Source organism: Dipodomys spectabilis, unplaced genomic scaffold (genome assembly GCF_019054845.1).
Source record: "Dipodomys spectabilis isolate Male_0828 unplaced genomic scaffold, ASM1905484v1 ptg000046l, whole genome shotgun sequence".
NCBI classification, from domain to species: domain Eukaryota; kingdom Metazoa; phylum Chordata; class Mammalia; order Rodentia; family Heteromyidae; genus Dipodomys; species Dipodomys spectabilis.
The window spans coordinates 2160721-2179624 of NW_024870723.1; the positions used below are offsets into that span (position 1 = coordinate 2160721).

Sequence of the window (18904 nt, forward strand, 5' to 3'; positions counted from 1 at the left end):
TGCCACTCATTTGCCAGCTTAACCTAGATGGCAAAGCCAAAGGCCTCTCTGATCATTGTCATCTTTGCTTATCAGTCAGAACATGGAGAAACTATAAAAATCGAGTCTTTCCCCCCGGCAACAATGTTGGCAATTAATCTCATTTTTCCCCCTCCATGGGCTTCGATTTAATTTAGCTACATATCTCTCCTTCTTGGTTTGTTCACTTTCTTTTCCCTTTGCCAGTATGCAGGTGTGTTTTGTGGTTAATGACTACTAGGGGGCAGAGACTAGAAAGGGAACTGATAGCCTCACCTTTAGCACAGGATAAAAACGTGTCACCTACCTTCTGCCTTGTTGTCATCCACCAGTGGACAGGCCGTCCGCAGGGTCACTGTGCTGAGCTCAGAGTGCCTCCCCCGTGTGTCCACAGCATACAGAGTGAACCTGCAGCACAGCAAGAAAACAGAGTGGCAGGCTGAAACTTCACAGGAGGCCCCGAGGGTTAACTGAAGAGCACCAAACCGTGGCAGAAAAGTAGTAATCCAAATGACTCTGGGATGGGTCAGCGGCCAGGGAATGATTTCAAAAAGAATAAGAATTTTAAAACTTTGAGCACTGCCTTTGAGACAGTGTTTAATCTCCTAATTTGCAATGAAGCAAGCCCAAAAGGCAGGGACTTATGATCACCCATATTTCACCAACGAAGACATGGAGGCAGAGACTGCACATCTTTCCTTGTACTCATCATTACTGAGAGCAAAACTGGGGCTTGAACCCAAATCGTCCCAGTCTGTTAAGTGCTGAGGTTATAGAGGTAAACAAGAAAGTTAAGGTCCCTGCTTGAGTAAGATTAATCAAAAGTAAACTAAGAATCAGATTGTGGTGAGTATGATGAGGGTGTAGGGTGAAGGTGGTTTTGGATAAGGTAATCTATACAGGCCTTTCTGAATCAGCAGGGAAGGTCTGAGCTGGTCTCGAATAATGAGATGAAGAACTGAGACAAGAACACTCCAGGCAGGAAAAGCTGTCAGGACAAAGACTTTGAGCAGAAAAGGAACTTGGACTGTTGAAGAAATAGACAGCTGGTGCACTGGGGCAAGTTGAGCTGGGGTGGAGGGTCTGTGGGGATATTACAGGCCATGATAGGGAGTCTGGGACTTGTGTTAGTTACTAGCCATGCCCCCCAAAAATGTCCTACGTATCTCAATGTTCTCCTGGTGAAAGTAGACCTGTGTGTTTTAGACGGAGACAACTGATAAATCCAACCCAAGAACATGGATTTTCTAATAGAGCAGCCTCTGTTTACCTGGGGGAAGCTCTGAGTTCTGTCATTCATGCAAAGTCTAAGAAAGGAACAGAGAAGGCTTCACAAAGGCCAGAAGACTTACAGGTTACGAGTAATAAGATGGATTGTGCATAAGAGTGGCCTGATCATGTCATGCCATCCCGCCCACTTATGGATAAGAATTCAGTGTATATACACAAAATTGAGAAAAAATAAGGGAATGGGTGAGTCAAAGATCAACATGCATCATGTTGATATGTTGATGCACTGTATTCATAAACTGTTTTGCTATGTGGTACCTCCTTTTTACAACTACTTAAGGATAATTTTTAAATTAATAATAATAATAATTTTTTAAAGTTGGGTATTGTAGACCATGCCTGCAGTCCTAGCTATGTAGGAGGCTGAGACCTGAGGATCACAGTTCAAAGTCAGCCCTGGCAAGAAAAGTCTGTGAAATGCTTATCTCCAATTAACCACCAGAAAACTGGAAGTAGTGCTGTGACTCAAAGTGGTAGAGCACTAGCCTTGAGCACAAAAGCACGAGAAAAGCACCCAGGCCCTGAGGTCAAGCCCCATGAATAACAAAAGAATAAAAATAGTAATAAAAATAGCATTTAAAAATAGACCCTAAGTCCTAGTGTCCTATTCAATTTGCTTTCCTGCTTCCTCAGTACCTCTATTTAACTCATGCTATAAAATGTACATAGTGGTATGATTATCAGATTTTAGAATAATGAACCCTCACTAGTTGTACATCTTAGACAATACATATTAACTACTTGTACCAACTAATGAATATATTCTAAGATCCTAATATATATCGAGGATTGAGCTAAAGCAGCTTGACCTACATGATCACAATTCATTCCCAAGCACTCTTTAATGATAGGTGCCATTACTATCTTTATTTTATGCTTAAGGGAATTACACAGTAATGACCAGGACTGGCTTTGTGTTGTCTGATTCTATATCTTATTCATGAAACCATTGTTGGCTACTCTCTTTAGCCACAAATCTGCAGATATAAATGTTGTACACACACACAAACACACACACACACTCACACACACACACACATGCTGAATCCCAGTGTGGCTGAGGTAGTGCCACCTCATAGATTTTTCTGTCTCATGAAATCTTAAAATAATTGCCTTCATTACTTCCATCTGTCAGGACAGGAAACTAAAGGTAAAGTCTAGGCAATTTGACCAAAATCATAGATTTAAAAATGAAAAGAGCTAAGCCTATAATCGTACTCTGAAAGTTGTACTTCTTGCTCTCCACTGACATTTTTCTGCTTTAGCTCTGCTAAACAGCTCTACATTGGTTTGGAGGGTCTAAGCTTACAAATCTACCTGGACCCTGTCAGCTTTGAGACTTCATAATCTCATGCCTTAAAGATTGTTTATATAAAAGCTCCCATGAGTCAAAACTTCTTAGTGTAAAGGGAGGGAAAAGTAGCAGAGAAAGGAGATTGGCCTTGCAAGTGGCCAAATTTAGGCTCATATTCCTGTTATGCTTCTGTGCCATTGTGTAAGTCATTTACCTCATTGAAGTTTCTTTAGCTCTCTGCAACAGGTATTGTGACAGGGAGACCATCACCTTCCTTACAGGCTGAACGTGGATGGAGATGAAAAGTAAAGTTATCATTGAGAGTTCTTAGAAAATGTGGGGAAAGAATCAGCAAGAAACACAAGCACTGGAAATAGTGCCCACTTAAAACTTCAGCACACTGAAGGCTGAGGTAGGAGAGAAGGAAGCAAGCAAGCATGCAGGCAAGTGAGCGAGTGAGAGATAGGAACAAAAAAAGGAAAAAAGAAAGTGAATAAAAGAAAGAAAAAAGAAAAAACATGAGAGGGGAAGGAAGGAGGAGAGGGACAGGAAGAGAAGAAGAGAGGGGAGGCAAAGGAAATAGAGGGGAAAGAAGAGGAGCAGAAGGGATGAAAGAGAGGGGAGAGGAGGGGAAGGAAGGGAAGGGAAGAGAAAGGTAAGGAAGGGAAGAGTAGAGTCGGGAAGGGAAGAATAGAGTAGGGAAGAGTGGGAAAAGGAGGGGAAGGGAAGGGAAAGGATTTCATTTCTCACTTGTTTTCTCCATCAATACAATGAGGAACACTTTGCAGACTAAGCTGCTTTTACGAAGTTATCTCAGTGATTACAGGGAGTCACATGTGAGGAAGGTCTGGTAATTGCAGATTGGTATAAAGACAATACATAGAACACTTACTTGTATGAGAGTACACATTATTTATTGGACTTCGAAAAGAAGATGTATTTCAGGTAAGAATTACATAGAGGCTTGTGGTGAATGGAACATGTAATGGATCCTAAGTCCCAGGATAAACTGAATATGTTTAACTCTGTTTTCCAGTTGGTCACTTAGATTTTCATGACGTTTCTGCCATGTGATGTCTCCATCCAGGGTCTGCTCTCTGCTTGGCCAAGCAGAGAGGTATCTATGATGCTGTTGATGAATAGCACTGTGCTGGGAAGTAGTCTTCGGTGTTCATTTACTTTTTTTTTTCAGTGCTTGGGATTGAACCCAGATCCCTGCAAATGCTAGGCTAGTTCTTTACCACTGAGCTACACCCCTAGCCTAGTCTTCAATGATAAATTCTAGACAGAATTTTCGCATTCTCCATCTACAGTTTGAGTATTCTTTGGAAGTCATTTGACCCTCTCTGAGCTTCAGGTTCCTTACCTATAACATGGGGTGAAATTATCCATAGGTCACACTGAGGATCAAACCCCAGGGACACAGGCATCATAGTAATAGGCCCAGGTCAATGTTTGCTCCTTAAAAGTCGTTTCTGTTTGTGTTGGTTCTGTAACCAGGTTTGTCGGTGGAAGCCTCAGGATGGCAGAGACCTTGGGCCACCCAGCTCGAGGTGTGTGCAAGGCAGGGAGGGAGGGGTGCCAAGAGGAAGATGTCAACCTCACAGGCTGGGGTCAAAAGTCACAAGGCCATGCACTTCCTGCCTGTCTCGGTTGTAACTGTAGAACTGTTCCAGAGACACATCTGAAATCAGTTAGAGGACCAGGCTGGGCTTGGAGGGCTTTTTTGGTGATGGGGAGCGAATGATAGGCCTACATATAGAAAAGAGGAGAGGGAGGGGAGAGAGAGAGAGAGAGAGAGAGAGAGAGAGAGAGAGAGAGAGAGAGAGAGAGAGAGAGGGAGAGGGAGAGGGAGAGGAAGAGAGAGAGAAGGTGTGAGAGAGAATAAGGGAGGGGAGGAGAGAGAGACAGAAAAAGAGAGACACAAAGACAAAAAGACACAGGAAGAAGGGAAGAAGCAGAGGGAAGGGGAGGAGGGAGAGGAGAGGTGAGTTCTGTGTTTTTCAGGGGATCAGGAAGGGTAAGAGCTGCTCTTTACTTGGCATTACCTCTCTAATGAGAGAGAATGTAACCTAAAACTCCCGCCCCCAACCCCTAACTTTGAATCCTCATTTTATGGATGGAGAAATCAAGGCTCAAAAGGAAAAGTAACTCATGTTTATACTTTTTTTTTTTTTTGGTCGGTCATGGGGCCTGAACTCGGGGCCTGGGCGCTGTTCCTCGGCTCTTCAGCTCAAGGCTAGTGCTCTACTACTCGAGCCACAGCACTATTTTCGGCTTTTTCTTTTTCTGCTTATGTGGTGCTGAGGAATCGAACCTAGGGCCTCATGCATGTGAGGCAGAAGCTCAAGTTTAACCTAGCATTTCCACAGATTGTAGTGAAGGTGTTGAATAGCTAAAGTAATATGGACTTCATGTATCAAACTGAAATGAAGCCATGTACTGATGGATGGCTCACACCAATAATTCTAGCTACTCAGGAGGGCTGAGATTTGATGGCAAAAGTACAAAGCCAGCCAGGTCGAAAAAGTCAAAGAGACTCTACCACCAATTAGCTAGAACAAAACCAAACAACGAAAAACCCTAGACTAGAGGTATGGATCAAGTGATAGGCAGTCTTGAGCAGGAAAAGCTGGGTGAGAGCATACAGCCCTGAGTTCCAACCCCAGTACCAGCACAAAGAGATAGATAAAACAAATAAGAAGTTGGCACAAAACAGCAAGCAAAAAATACTTCGTGGAGAAAATCCAATGAAAGAATTGTTCACTGTCTCCTTGTCATTGTGAGGACATTGTTGTTCTTATCAGCCTCACCATTTTCTGAGACAAAGTTGGTCATTCTCAGGACAAACTCCTTCCTGGCAGCCTTGGCTGTGGCTCCTTGCCACTTTTCCATCTGTACTTTTCTTTCCAGCATCTTTTTTTTGTAGCTTAATGGAGATAAGTGTCTCAAGTTTGCCTGGGCTGGCTTCAAACTGTGATCCTCAGATCTCAGCCTCCTGAATCACTAGGGTTATAGGTGTGAGCCACAGTGCCTTGCATCACCTGTACAGTGAGCCACATATATGCTCTGACTAGGTTATCCTTCTTCGGCCGAACACCCTATTATCCATCAAACCTCATCTCTGGTGCACATAGCCCATAACTAAGTAATGCCTGCTCACTTCTCTGTAGTCCCCCACTCTGAGTCTGTGGGTGTGTTTAGGAGAATATAGCTCTGGCTCATCTCTAAGCGAAGGACACTGGCCCCTCCAACACTCAGAATGAGTGACAGCCAGAAAGAATTTATTCAATCATTATTTTCAAGGTCATTGCCCACGTCTGGAAATCTGCCCTCTTATATTTAACCTGAACAAAAGATGCCTTGATGGGAAGTTTTGGTAAGAAGGGATAGCAGCGAGATTAAAGATCTGGCTCTGCTCAGGTATTGACGGTGTGGGGCTTTACCTCAACCCTTAAAAGGGAGAAGCACTTTACGTTAAATGTTAAAAAGCCACCACGCAGGGTTCTTCTTGTTGGAATAAAATCAGATGTGGTGTGGAAAGAGCTGGGCATGGTGCCTGCCATGGGCTAAGCCATAGATGAGTAATCGCTGTCGATTGTACGATTATTAGCGTTGTTATGCCACTGCCCAAAGTTCTGACTTCAGCCCTCTCCACCCCACACCTGGAGTAGGTGGCCTTTAGTCGAGATGCGAGGAGGGAGGGTGGAAAGAAGAGCTCTTGCCAGTTCCACTCAAGACCCCCAGACCTCCTTGCAGCAGGGGTGAAAGAAAGAAACGGAGAAGTTAATTGGCGGTGAGAGCTTCTCACAGATCTGACAGGGGGTAAGAGCCCAGATGAAGCCCCAGAGGCCCGTGTCAGGCACGGGTCCCCAAGAGCCCAGGAAAATGCGTTTGAAGTCTCCAGGCCAACGCCTGCTCTTCTCCGGCCACCACATGATTTAGGCATTCTGGGGAGGCAAAAGTCTCCTCGCTGATTTGAAGGGAAACAGATGTTTCCAGGCCAGAGGGCCCTGGTCTTGTAAAATGCTCCTTCCCCCCCCCCCCCCCACATAGCTTTGGCAAACAACTTCCTTGAAGTTCACGCTTACTGACCACCCCCCTCCATCACTCCCCTCCCAGCCTGCTTTCCCAGCAAAATGTGGCAGTCAGGGGTGGTGAGAAAAACACCCCAAGTCCCAGCACCAGCTCTGGATGTGAGGGATGGGATATTGGAGACACCCACCTGGATAAGTCTTAGTCTCCCTCCTATCTCTATTTAGATCTGATGGTCTAGGGAAAGACAAATCTCTTTTCTGACAGAGTGGGTTTTAGTCCTTCCTGATCAGTCTCCTCTCCTTCTCTGGATTTCACTATGGATTTTGCCAGCTACTGGGCAAGTAGCACCTTCACCATTAAGCTTCTGTTTCCTTATCTATAAAACAAGGAATTAAAAGTCCATCTTACAGAATGGTGAGAATCAGAATTCAGCCTTCCTATGACCTTTTAGGTTCTTGGGTGCCATACCTTTTCCCCTGTGCTACCCACATGCTCATGCAATCTGTATCCACACTAAGTGTACAATGTTGTTTGAACCTAGCTAGAGGTACAAGACTGCTAGATAGCCTATAGTCTAAAGACTCAGGTCCTTAATCCAACTCTTCTCCAGTAGTAGCAAGAGCACTCTCAATTGTTTTGGGCCACAGAAAGACACACTATGAAGCTGGGCACTGGGGCTCATGCCTGTAATCCTAGGTACTCAGGAGGCTAAGATCTGAGGATCCCAGTTCAAAGTCAGCCCAGGCAGAAAAGTCTGTGAGACTTTTATCTCCAATAAACCACCAGAAAACCAGAGATGGGGCTGTGGCTCAAAGTGGTAGAGCTCTAGCCTTGAGCAGAAGAGTTCAGCATCCAGGCTCTGAGTTCAAACCCCATGACCACCACCACCAACAAAAAAGAGTATGCAAGGGTTATCCAGAACGGACTCTGGAGGCCTGACTACCTGAGCTCAAAGCTTAGTCTAGTCCTATAACCAGCTGACTTTGTGACTTTAGACAAGTATATTAACCTCTCAGTTTTTGCCTTCAAATTATATATGATAATATTACCTATGTCAAAGGGATGGGGGAAGAACATGGTAGGTGACAAGAAAGCAGCAGATATTATATGAAGTGCATGTATTTACACTTGTAATCTTTTCTATAATGGATTTAAGACCATTAGTCCCAAGTCCCTCATATCTGTGATACTTCACCTTGAATGTGGAATAGGCTCAGGTGTGCTTTCACTAGCAGAGCACGGTAGAAGAGAGACTATGTGACTTTTGAGTCTGGACATGCAGAGAAAGGTAACTCCTACCCTGCTCACCGAAATTGTCTCCCTAAGAACCAGAAGTATCCCATTAGCAAGAAACCTGACTGCTCGAAGGCTGCTGTGGTATGAGGATGCCAAACCACAGCTGGAGGTCATGTGACCATGAGTAAAGGAGCCTTCAGAAAAGTCAGCCCAAGGGATGATGTTGGCTCATCCCAGGTTTGAACCCTTACAATTCAAGTCCCATGCTCCACAGAGCAGAGAAAGCACACCAAATCCATGGAGAGAACAAAACGGTTATTTGAAGCTGCTGCTGAGTTTGGAGGTCATTTGTTATATGATCAAGGGCAAATGTAACAACTCCCAATCATGGCGAGCAGGGTCAGCAAACTACAGCCTGTGGGCCCAATGCTGGCCTGCTGCCCATTCTGGAAATAGAGTATTAATGGAAAACAGCCACTCTCTCCCTCTCTTTGTCTGCTTGTATTTTTGTGGCTGCTTTCACACTAGAGTAGCAGATAGGAGTGACTGTGACCATAGCACCCACAATGAATAAAACATTTGCTCATTGGGCCACTGGAGGAAGGTTTGCAGACCTGGATGTAGAACCGTGGCATTATTCACAGCATGTAAGTTTGGTTTATCTTATCTCATTTGGTCCCAGAGAGGCTCAGAGTACTCAGGACACAAAGTCCACGGTCACAGCTCTTTTGGCCCTTGGACTGAGGCTACAATTGTCTGCTGAAGATCTAGGCTTCAGCTTGAGTATCAACACCAAATAAGCAGTGTGGCCTTAGATAGCCTCCATTTCCCAGATGTCCAGTTGGGCACTTACTACTAGGAAAAATTATCCCTGCTTCCTGTAGCCTAGGAATATCAAGGTTAGCCTTAAGAACAACAAGCAGGCTACTGGGCACCAGTGGCTTACAACCATAATCCTAACTACTCAGGAATAAACGAATGGCTTTGAATATGCAAATATTCCCTCTAAGTTCATTCATTCATTCTTCAACTAAGCCAACACTTGTTGAAAGAAAAGTTCAGGTTGACACTGAGTTTGGCTTTAGCCACAGTTATTATCTTTGTCCTTCCCTTTCACCCCTTCTTGTTCCCCCTCTTTTACTCCTCCTACATTTATCTCCATAGCATGAATCAAAATAATAACACATAGCTGGACTGACCATCATTCTTAGCTGGGAAGTATTTAGCATTTAATAGGCTGTTTGAGATAAAGCAAACAGACTAATATTATAGTATGATGATTAAAAAAATATATTAGGTACAGCATATCCAATTATTTCATTCCAACTTATATTCTTGGGTTCCTTATTCTTTGAATGTGTATTGGGCAGCATTTTGTTTGTTGGTGGTGGTGGTGGTTGTAGGGCTTGAACTCAGTGAGTACTGTCTCTGAGTTTTTTTTATTCAAGGCTAGTACTCTATCACTTTGAGCCACAGCCCCACTCCTGCTTTTTTTGGTGTTAATTAGAGATCAGAGTCTCATGGAGTTTCCTGCTCCAGGAAACTCCAGCTGGCTTTGAACCATTGTCCTTGGCACTCAGCTTCCTGAATAGCGAGGATTACAAGCATGAGCCACCAGCACGGAGTCTATTTCCAAAACTCAGATATAAACAATTTTCAAACAACTTTGGTAATAGAAATAATTTTTCAGAAAGAAGATGTAACTTGAAATTATGTTAAAATGAGAAGTACAGAATATGATTTCTAAGTTCTCTCTTGGCAGTAGCTCATTTTGTGGATTGATCAGTATATCTAAACTCTCTGTGCCCCAGGTACTTGATGTGAACCTACAGGGATGTCATAAAACCAAATAGTCATTACTGATGTGAAGGTACATTAGAGAATCAACGTGCCTTCCCTGGGCATCTACTATATATTGTACTGGGAGCTTCTACTCTTCTGGAGAATAGTAGTTTGTTCCCTTTGCAAATGTCCAGGAAAATCATCTGATGAAATTCAGTTCACAAAGAAGGAAGTGACCACAGGAATCTGAACTTATTTTTCCAAAAGCTGTAGAGATAGCAGTGGTAGTCCAGTGGGGCATACCACTTCAAGTCCAACACTATTTGTAAATGACATTTTTAGTCATTCATTGTTTCACAACCAGGTCTTGAGTCACAGTTTAGAGAATTTGTGGCTAATGAGAAGGATGAATTTCATATTGCCAAATTGACTAGGAAGAGACCTTTCTAAATAAACATCATCATCCACTCCCCACTTTCAACATGAACATTGCTTCTCTTCTGTGTTCTACCCAAAGTCTACTTTTTCCACAGTGCTTTTGATGTCAAATTTTGTAAATTGTAAACCCAACAAGGAAAAGCAAAGCAGAGTCCATTGATATGTATTAACCTCTGGACATAAAGCCAGGGAATCTTTCATATATGCTAGTTTTTAATCTACTTTAAGCTGAGCTCATCTACTCCCTACTCCATATAAGAGGTCCATTTTCCCATGGGTAGGGGATGGTAAGGGAAATGAACAAACCCTGTACTTGTTCACTCAGTTTCAAAGACTGAGCTGATTTCCTAGCTTAGTCTATTTCCTGTTTTTATCATCTCCAAGAGCCTTCTCCCAATCTAGAAACTGGAATAAATAATATTTGTTTCACAAGATTGGGATAAGAATGGAATGACATGGGAAACATCTAAAAGAGTAGTTGGCACAGTAAAAAAAAAAAAGCTATTGTCTTGCTTACTTATGAGATTTAAGTAAAGTAGAAACAATGCTTCTTAAAAGTCAAATACTTGCAAAAGTGATTACTTACTACTATAAGTAATAATAGTGATTTTTTTCTTTCTTTCTTTCTTTTTTTTTTTACCAGTCCTGGGACTTGAACTCAGGGCCTGGGCACTGTCCTTGAGCTTCTTTTGCTTAGGGCTAGCACTCTACCTCTTGAGCCACAGCACCACTTCTGGCCTTCTCTGTTTATGTGGTACTGAGAAATTGAACCCAGGGCTTCATGCACTCAAAGCAAGCATGCTACCACTAAGCCACATCCCAGCCCAAGTGATGGGTTTTTATAAGATCTGACTAGAGCTCCATCTCAAACCCCGCAGGCATAACGCATCTACAAGGTGATGTTTCCTTGTTAGTCACACAGTGACAATAACACCTATTTTAAATAGTAGATAACAACAACAGCAACAAAGATAAACCCTCTTGTGCCTCTATCTTGGGGTTCATTTCCCTCAGCACCATCTTATATGGTAATGTACTTATAATGTACTATGTGATTTCTTTTGTATGTTCTTCAGCCATGGTATAACCCCTGTTTTTACTGTATTTGCTTCCAGTGCCCTGCATCTTTTATATACATTTTTCTAATTTGGGGAGGGGAAGGGAAATAACAAAATGCTGAAACAAGGATACAGGCTGACCCATTGCAACAATGAGATGTACAAGACACTATGTTGAAAATGAACTCTACAACTTGGGGTGGGGGGGAGAGGAGAGTTGGGGAGGTGGGGAGGAAAGGGATAGCTGGGAAAAAACAAAGGAAGGTGTAACAATACTCAAGAGGAAATGTACTCATTACTTTACTCATGTAACTGTAACCCCGCTGTACAGTATATTTACAATTAAAAAAAAGCATTTAACATTAAAAAAAATAGATAAGAGCATTAAAGAAAAATGCAGTGAGTGGCTGGGAAGGTGGCTCAGTGGTAGAGTGCTTGCCTCACATGCATGAGGCCCTGGGTTCGGTTCCTCAGCACCACATAAGCAGAAAAAGTCAGAAGTGGCACTGTGGCACAAGCGGTTGAGTATTAGCCTTGAGCTGAAGAGCTGAGAGACAGCACCCAGACCCAGAGTTCAGGCTCCACAACCAACAAAACTTGCTGAGCTTGGAGTTGGACCCAGACCTGCCTGACTGTGAAGTCTTGTGTTTGGCCTGATGAACACTGTGACAACCTCTCCCCATTAGGATGACCCATCCTAATTAGTGATGGGTCATCAGCTGCCTACATGGGTGAATTATATCAAATGTTTATATTAATTAACACTATCATCCACCAACTCTTCTCCTAAAATAATTGGGGGTGAGGTGGGACACTGACAACCAATTCAGTAAGGACAGAATTACTATCGCATCAAAACCAGGCAAGCACATCACAAGAAAAGTACAGCCTAATATGTCTAACTAAATTTGACAACTATAATAAAGGCTACGCCCTACAATCGTCTCCTGAAAGCAACATTACATCTTTACATAAAAAAAATCTATCAATACATTCTATCATGTTAAACAAATAAAATACAAACATTACATGATCAATAAAGACAGAAGAGCTTTCATAAAAAAACAACCTTTTATGACAAAAAATAACCCCTCTCTACTATGAACTAAAGTAAATTTCTTTAATATAAGTGGCATCTGTAAAAAGTCCATGGCTAATATTATATTTAATGCTAAAAGACTGAAAATATTTCCCCTGAGACCAGTAGCAAGTTAGTGATGTCATCTTTCACCATTTCTGTTTCATATTATGCTAAAGGGCAACTAGGTAAGAAAAAGAAATACAAAAATACATTCAGATAGCAAAGAATAATGGATACCAATCTCAATTTGCAGATACATGATCTAGTAACATGCCTTCAAAATATAGATATTAAAAAATAAGTTCAGTAATAGTTCACTCTATCCAATAAATATTCAAAAAGTTATATTTCTATATATTTGCAGTAAACAATTAGGAAATAAAATTAACAAACCATTTATAATGGCAACAAAAAAGCCTCAAAACAAAATGCAGGAATATATTTAACGAAGCAAATGCAAGACATAAACATTGAAAACTATATGACTTTAAAAAATTAAAAAAAGATGTACTAGAGACTATATTGGCAATGAATTTTACAACCTGGATGTGAGGGGAGTTAGCAAAGCTGGGAATGGGAGAAAATGAGGAAGGGGGTTACACTGTTCAAAAAAAGATACACTCATTACCTTACTTATGTAACTGTAACCCCTCTGTACATCGCCTTCACAATAACAAAAGCGTTTTGGAAATAAAAGTAGAGTAAATGGAAAAAAATAAACGGAAAGACATCTTGTGTTCATGGACTGGAATGAGAAAAATTGCTAAAGTGGAAATATATCCAAATTTTCTGCAGATTTAACATAATTCTTTCCTATAAAGGATACTTCATAGAAGTTGACGAGCGGCTTCTAAGGTTTATATTGAAATGCAAGGTAAATAATCTTTAAAAATGAAAGAAGGCTAGGGAATTCACACATTGAGATTTCAAAATTCACTACAGGAAGTAACTAACACTGTCTGATACTAGTGTAATGTTAGATACTGACCAAGATGGAGAATCTAGAAATAAACCTACCTGTTTATAGCCAAGTTTTATTGGCCACGGTACCTAGAAAATTCAACAGAGGATAGAAGAACCTCTCTCTCTCTTTTTTAAAATTAATTTGACAACATACATTGATTTAGCATTATCTGCATACCAAGAATGTTGTGGGTTGGGAATGTGAGAAATTGGGTTCAGAATGGGTTCCTGGGAAATACAGTAATTTTCCCCTAAAATACAACATATCTTCTGAAGTTGATACGGTGCTTTGAGGACATATGTAATCAATTAGGGAGAGCCTTTGTGACAGGAACCACCACGTGCTTCTATGCAGGTGGCTATGTCAGTACAAGCAGCCCTCTGGAAAGTCTTGCCCAACTGAAATTCAGAACCTAAAACTCAATGAATCTGCAATGAAGAGAAACATTGGTACAGAAGAAACAACACCGAACTAGTGCCCTAGTTTTGTATTTATTTTATAATTACTTGACTGTGCCACCTAGGCAGTATTTAAAAACTGTTCTGCGAATTATATTAAGTGAAGTAAGCCAGGCCCAAAGAAACGTAGGTCGCATGGTTTCCCTTATTTGCAATAACTAGTATATGTCTGGGATAAGCAGAAAAGGTCAGATAAGATGATGTTAAGCGAACTGAACCCCAAGATAGGGACACAAGTGGTTTTTTCCTTACTTGCTATTGTTTCTAACATATTTATAATGTACCATGTGAATTTTTTGTTGCTTTATATGTTTTTTCCCTCATGGTATAACCCCTTTTCACTGTATTTGATATTGATATAATTTGGGGAGGGGAAGGGAAAAAACAAAATGTTTAAATAGGGATACAGATTGATCCATTGCAACAGTGAGATGTACAAGACGCTATGTTGAAAAACGAACTTTACAATTTGGGAGGTGAGGAGGGAAGTGTAGTTGAAGAGGTGGGAGGGACAGGATGGTAAGGGAAAAAACAAAGGAGGAGGCAACAATGCTGGATAAGAAATGTATTCATTACCTTGCTCATATATCTGCAACCCCTCTGTATAATACTTTCAAAATAAAAAAAAGATTTAAAAAAGATTTAAATATAGGAATATTTAAGAGAGGAAAGAAGGATGGCCAATAGACACATGAAGAAATGCTCAACCTCTCTAGCCATAAAAGAAATGCAAACAAAACAACATTGAGATTCCACCTCACCCCAGTTAGAATGGCTATCATCAAGAACTCTAAAAACAACAGATGCTGGAGGGGATGTGGACAGAAGGGAACCCTACTACATTGTTGGTGGGAGTGTAAACTTGTTCAACTACTTTGGAAAGTAGTGTGGAGGTTCCTCAAAAGACTCCACATAGAGCTCCCCTATGACCCAGCAATCCCATTTTTGGGCATTTACCCAAATGTTCACAAACAAGACCACACTAAAGCTACCAGCACGACTATGTTTATTGCAGCCCTATTTACTATAGCTAAGATATGGAACCAACCCAGATGCCCCTCAATAGATGAATGGATCAAGAAAATGTGGTATATATATATATATATATATATATATATATATATATATATATATATATATATATACACACAATGGAATTCTATGCCTCCATCAGAAAGAATGACATTGCCCCATTCATTAGGAAATGGAAAGACTTGGAAAAAATTCTATTAAGTGAAGTAATCCAGGCCCAAAGAAACATAGGTCCCATGGTTTCCCTTAATTGCAATAACTAGTATATGTCTGAGACAAGTAGAAATGGTCAGGTAAGTTGATGTTAGGCAAAATGAACCCCAAGATAAGGACTCAAATTGTTTACTTTCTTGCTATTGTTTCTAACATAATTATAAGATGATTTCTTTGTTGCTTTGTATGTCCCTCCCCCATGGTGTAACCCCTGTTTTCATTGTATTTGATGTTGGTATAATTTATGGAGGGGAAGGGAAAAAGCAAATTATTTAAATAGGGATACAGGTGGACCCATTACAACAATGAGATGTTGAAAAACAAACTTTACAACTTTGTCCTGGGTTGGAGGGGGTGGTGGGGGAGATGGGAGGGCAGGGATGGTAAGGGGAAACAAAGGAGGAGGCAACAATGCTTGATAAGAAATGTACTCATTAACTTGCCCATGTAATTTTAACCCCTCTGTACGATATTTTCGCAATAAAAACCTTATTAATAAAAATAAATGAATAAATGTTTTTAAAAAAAGAGAAAAAAAACTGTTCTGGGGCAGTAAGCTATTGAAAAAGAATGGTTGATTTAATTGACTCCGAAGTCTTTTCTAACTCTGAATTTCTGTGGTACTAATGAATAGACTTCATGCTCAAGCAGTTTGTGAAACAACTGAAGCAATTTCCAACTCCATCATAGTTTATGCTTACCAAAGTCTCCTATAACTTATTCATGCACTTAACACATTTAAATTATTTACTAAACTATTAAAATTATTCACACATTTAACAAAGTTGTCACTGCATATGAAACTCTGTGATCCATAAAATTCACAGAAAGAACAGTCTCTTTAACAGCACCCTCCTTAACTAAAGGAAATCATTGATACCCACATGACAAAATAAAATTTTCAAAAGGGGATTGGTGCCCTATCACATATTATATATAAAAAATAATGTTGAATAGATCAGTGACCTTAAAAGAAAAGCTACAACTCTAAAACTCCTAGAAGAAACCATTGGAGAAAAAAAAATCTTTATAATCTTAGATTAGGTAACTATTTTCCTTAGATACAACTTCAGAAACAGAGGCAACCAAAGAAAACAGATAAATTAGGCTTCATTGAAATGATAAACTTCTGTGCTTCAAAGAACACATTAAAGAAAGTTAAAAAACAATCCAGAATAGGAAAAAAAGAATGGCAATGTTATATCTGACAAGGACCTCATATGTAAAATATATAAAGAAGTATTATAGTTCAATTATCAAAAAAAAAGAGATTTAAGTCTGGGAAAAATTTTGAATAGACAATTCTCATAGAAGATATAAAATGGATACTAACTACAAAAATCTGCTCAAAATCATTATTCACTAGGGAAATACGAAGCCACAATGACACATCAATTCATGCACACTGAGTATAAAGACACAAAATAACAGTGTTAACCAGAAGTGGATTAGCCCAAGTGGTAGAGTGCTAGCCTTGAGTAAAAGCAGCTCAGGGACAATGCTCAGGCCCTCAGTTCAAGTTCCAGGACTAGCACAAAACCAAAAACAACAATAACAGTAAAACAAAAACATGTTAGAAAGGATGTGGAGAAATTGAAATCCTTTATATTGCTGCAGGGAATGTACCGTGGTGCAGCTATACTGGAAAGCAGTTAGGCAGCTCTTGTTCAAAGTTAAACACAGGGTTACCATATGACCCCAATTTCTCCTAGATTCATGCAGAAGAAAATCAAATACATATCTATCCATGGAAAAACCTGCATGTAAATTTTCACAGCAGTATGATTCACAACACACAGCTGAAAAAGTATACAGTGACCCTAATATCCATCAACTGATGAACAGATAAACAAAATGTGGTATATCCTTATAATTGAATATTATCCAGCCATTAAAAGGAATGAAGTCCTTGCTCAAAGCTCTGTCTTCACTGAACCCTGAAACATTATGTTAAGTGAAAGAATCCAGACACAAAAACCCATATTGCATGATTCCATTTATGTGAAGTCACCACAACAGACAAATTCCTAGAGACAGAAACTAGATTAGCGGTTTCCAGGAGCAAGAGGGAGAGGGTAATGGGAAAACTGCTAATGGGTTACAGAGAGTTCCTTCTTAGGGGGATAAAAATGTTCTGGAATTTGTTGTGATGGTTATACAAAGTTATGAATATCTGAAATCTAACCTCCACAGACTTGAATGCTTCAGAAAAGTGAAATTTCACGTGGATAATATCTCAAAAATAAAAAGACTATATTAAGTAGCTAAACAAAAACCACTGGAAGGGCTGGTGTGTAGCTCAGTGGCAGAGCATGGTCCTTAGCATGAACCATGCCTTGACTTCAACCCCAGTGTAAAATGACCAAAAGAATCTAATAGAATCTATCAGAAGGAGGGGGACTAAAAATGGTGGTCCTTGGTAGGGGGGGTATGCAACCAGTTCTATCTTTAGCTTTCTGATTTCTGAGTTTGAGCAACTATATCTCCTGCCTTAACTGGTATCCTATATTTCCTCACAAAATTCAAGAGTTATTTTAAAACTATGAAACCTTCAATGGAACCTTAAGTGAGCCGTTTCAGTTTGGTTTATTTGTAAATTTAAGAAGATGAGGACTGGGCCTATGGGACTATTCAAATCTGCATAGTCTGGTGGCAGCTTAGAGCATGGACTGGAAAGCGGGGCCGGGTCTGTATTTCAGTACCATCTCCTTTGCTCATGGGCTGAAACACAGTAGGAGCATATTACCTCCTCCTGACTTTCCTTGTTGATAAAATAAACACACTTCCATCTGGCTCCCAGGGTGGTGTGGAGGATTCCTGCAGTTTCACCCAATTCTTGGCAAATGGTAACTGCCCAACATCTCGTGTGAATTGTTATCTTAATGACCCTCACCTGCATCTGCTAGTTCCTTGCTAAACAGAAATAAACAACTCTGTTCAATGTAGTGGAGTTTCACCTTGAGCCCCTGATATGCTCCCCAGTAACCTGTACTGGCTCCTTATTCTACCCATCCCCAGTTCTTTCTGTCCCTTCTCAGCTTTCAATTTCTGTGGTAACTCCTCCCTTATAAAAGGGATCTCAAGTCCATCCATGTGCTACTTCTGATACCATTTATCCACCACTACATTTTTTTCTTCAAAATATGTATAGTTTTCTAATACATCATATATTCCCTTGTTGGTTATATAATTTATTGGCTTGTCACTTGAGTAGCAAGTTTACTAGAATAAGGATTTTGTCTGTTTTATTCAGATACCACCCCAGTGGCATGTCACATGATAAACTCTCAATAAATATTTGTTACACACACACACACACACACACACACACACACACACACACACACACACACACACACACACACTGGAAACATGTAGCCACAGAAAATTTTGCACATTTTCCGTTGGTGTGTGCATATATATATATATATATATATATGAACTTTATATTCATCTACTATATTCATTATTCATGAAATATTATATTCATATGTTCATTTTAAATATATATTCATGTATACATGTACATATATAATGAATATAATATATAAACAAGGTATAGACAATATATAATGTATCCACAATTTTCAGTACAGTAAAATAAAGCTTCCTGTTATATGATGTTTTTCCCCCAACTGTTAATTGATATACATGTTCTGAACTTGTTTAAGGTAGAATAAACCAAGAAATGATATTTGGTTATAGGTGTCAAATGCATTTTGGCTGGGTACATTGGCTCATACCTTGTAATCCTTTTGTTTTAGGATGCAGAGATCAAGAGTATCAAGAGACTTTCCAGTGAAAAAGTTACTGAGACCTCCATCTCAACTAATAAAGATGAGTTTGGTGAGACCTATTTGTTACCCCAGTACAGAAGGAATAAATAGAAAAATTGCACTCCAGGCCAGCCTAGACATAAACAAGAGACCTCACTCAAAAAAAAATATCAAAAGCAAAAGGGGCCTAGTGCAGATGGCTCACACCTGTAATCCTGCTATTCAG

At 40.3% G+C, this 18904-nt stretch overlaps 1 protein-coding gene across 1 annotated transcript in view; it reads right to left on the reverse strand.

Annotated features, from left to right (window-relative positions):
• The window catches only part of Astn2 (astrotactin 2), an 887273-nt gene that overhangs the window by 15645 nt on the left and 852724 nt on the right, over window positions 1–18904 (reverse strand). The window contains exon 21 of the mRNA XM_042678724.1: window positions 326–426. Coding sequence (XP_042534658.1) covers window positions 326–426 — 101 coding nt within the window. The remainder of the gene's footprint in view (window positions 1–325; window positions 427–18904) is intronic.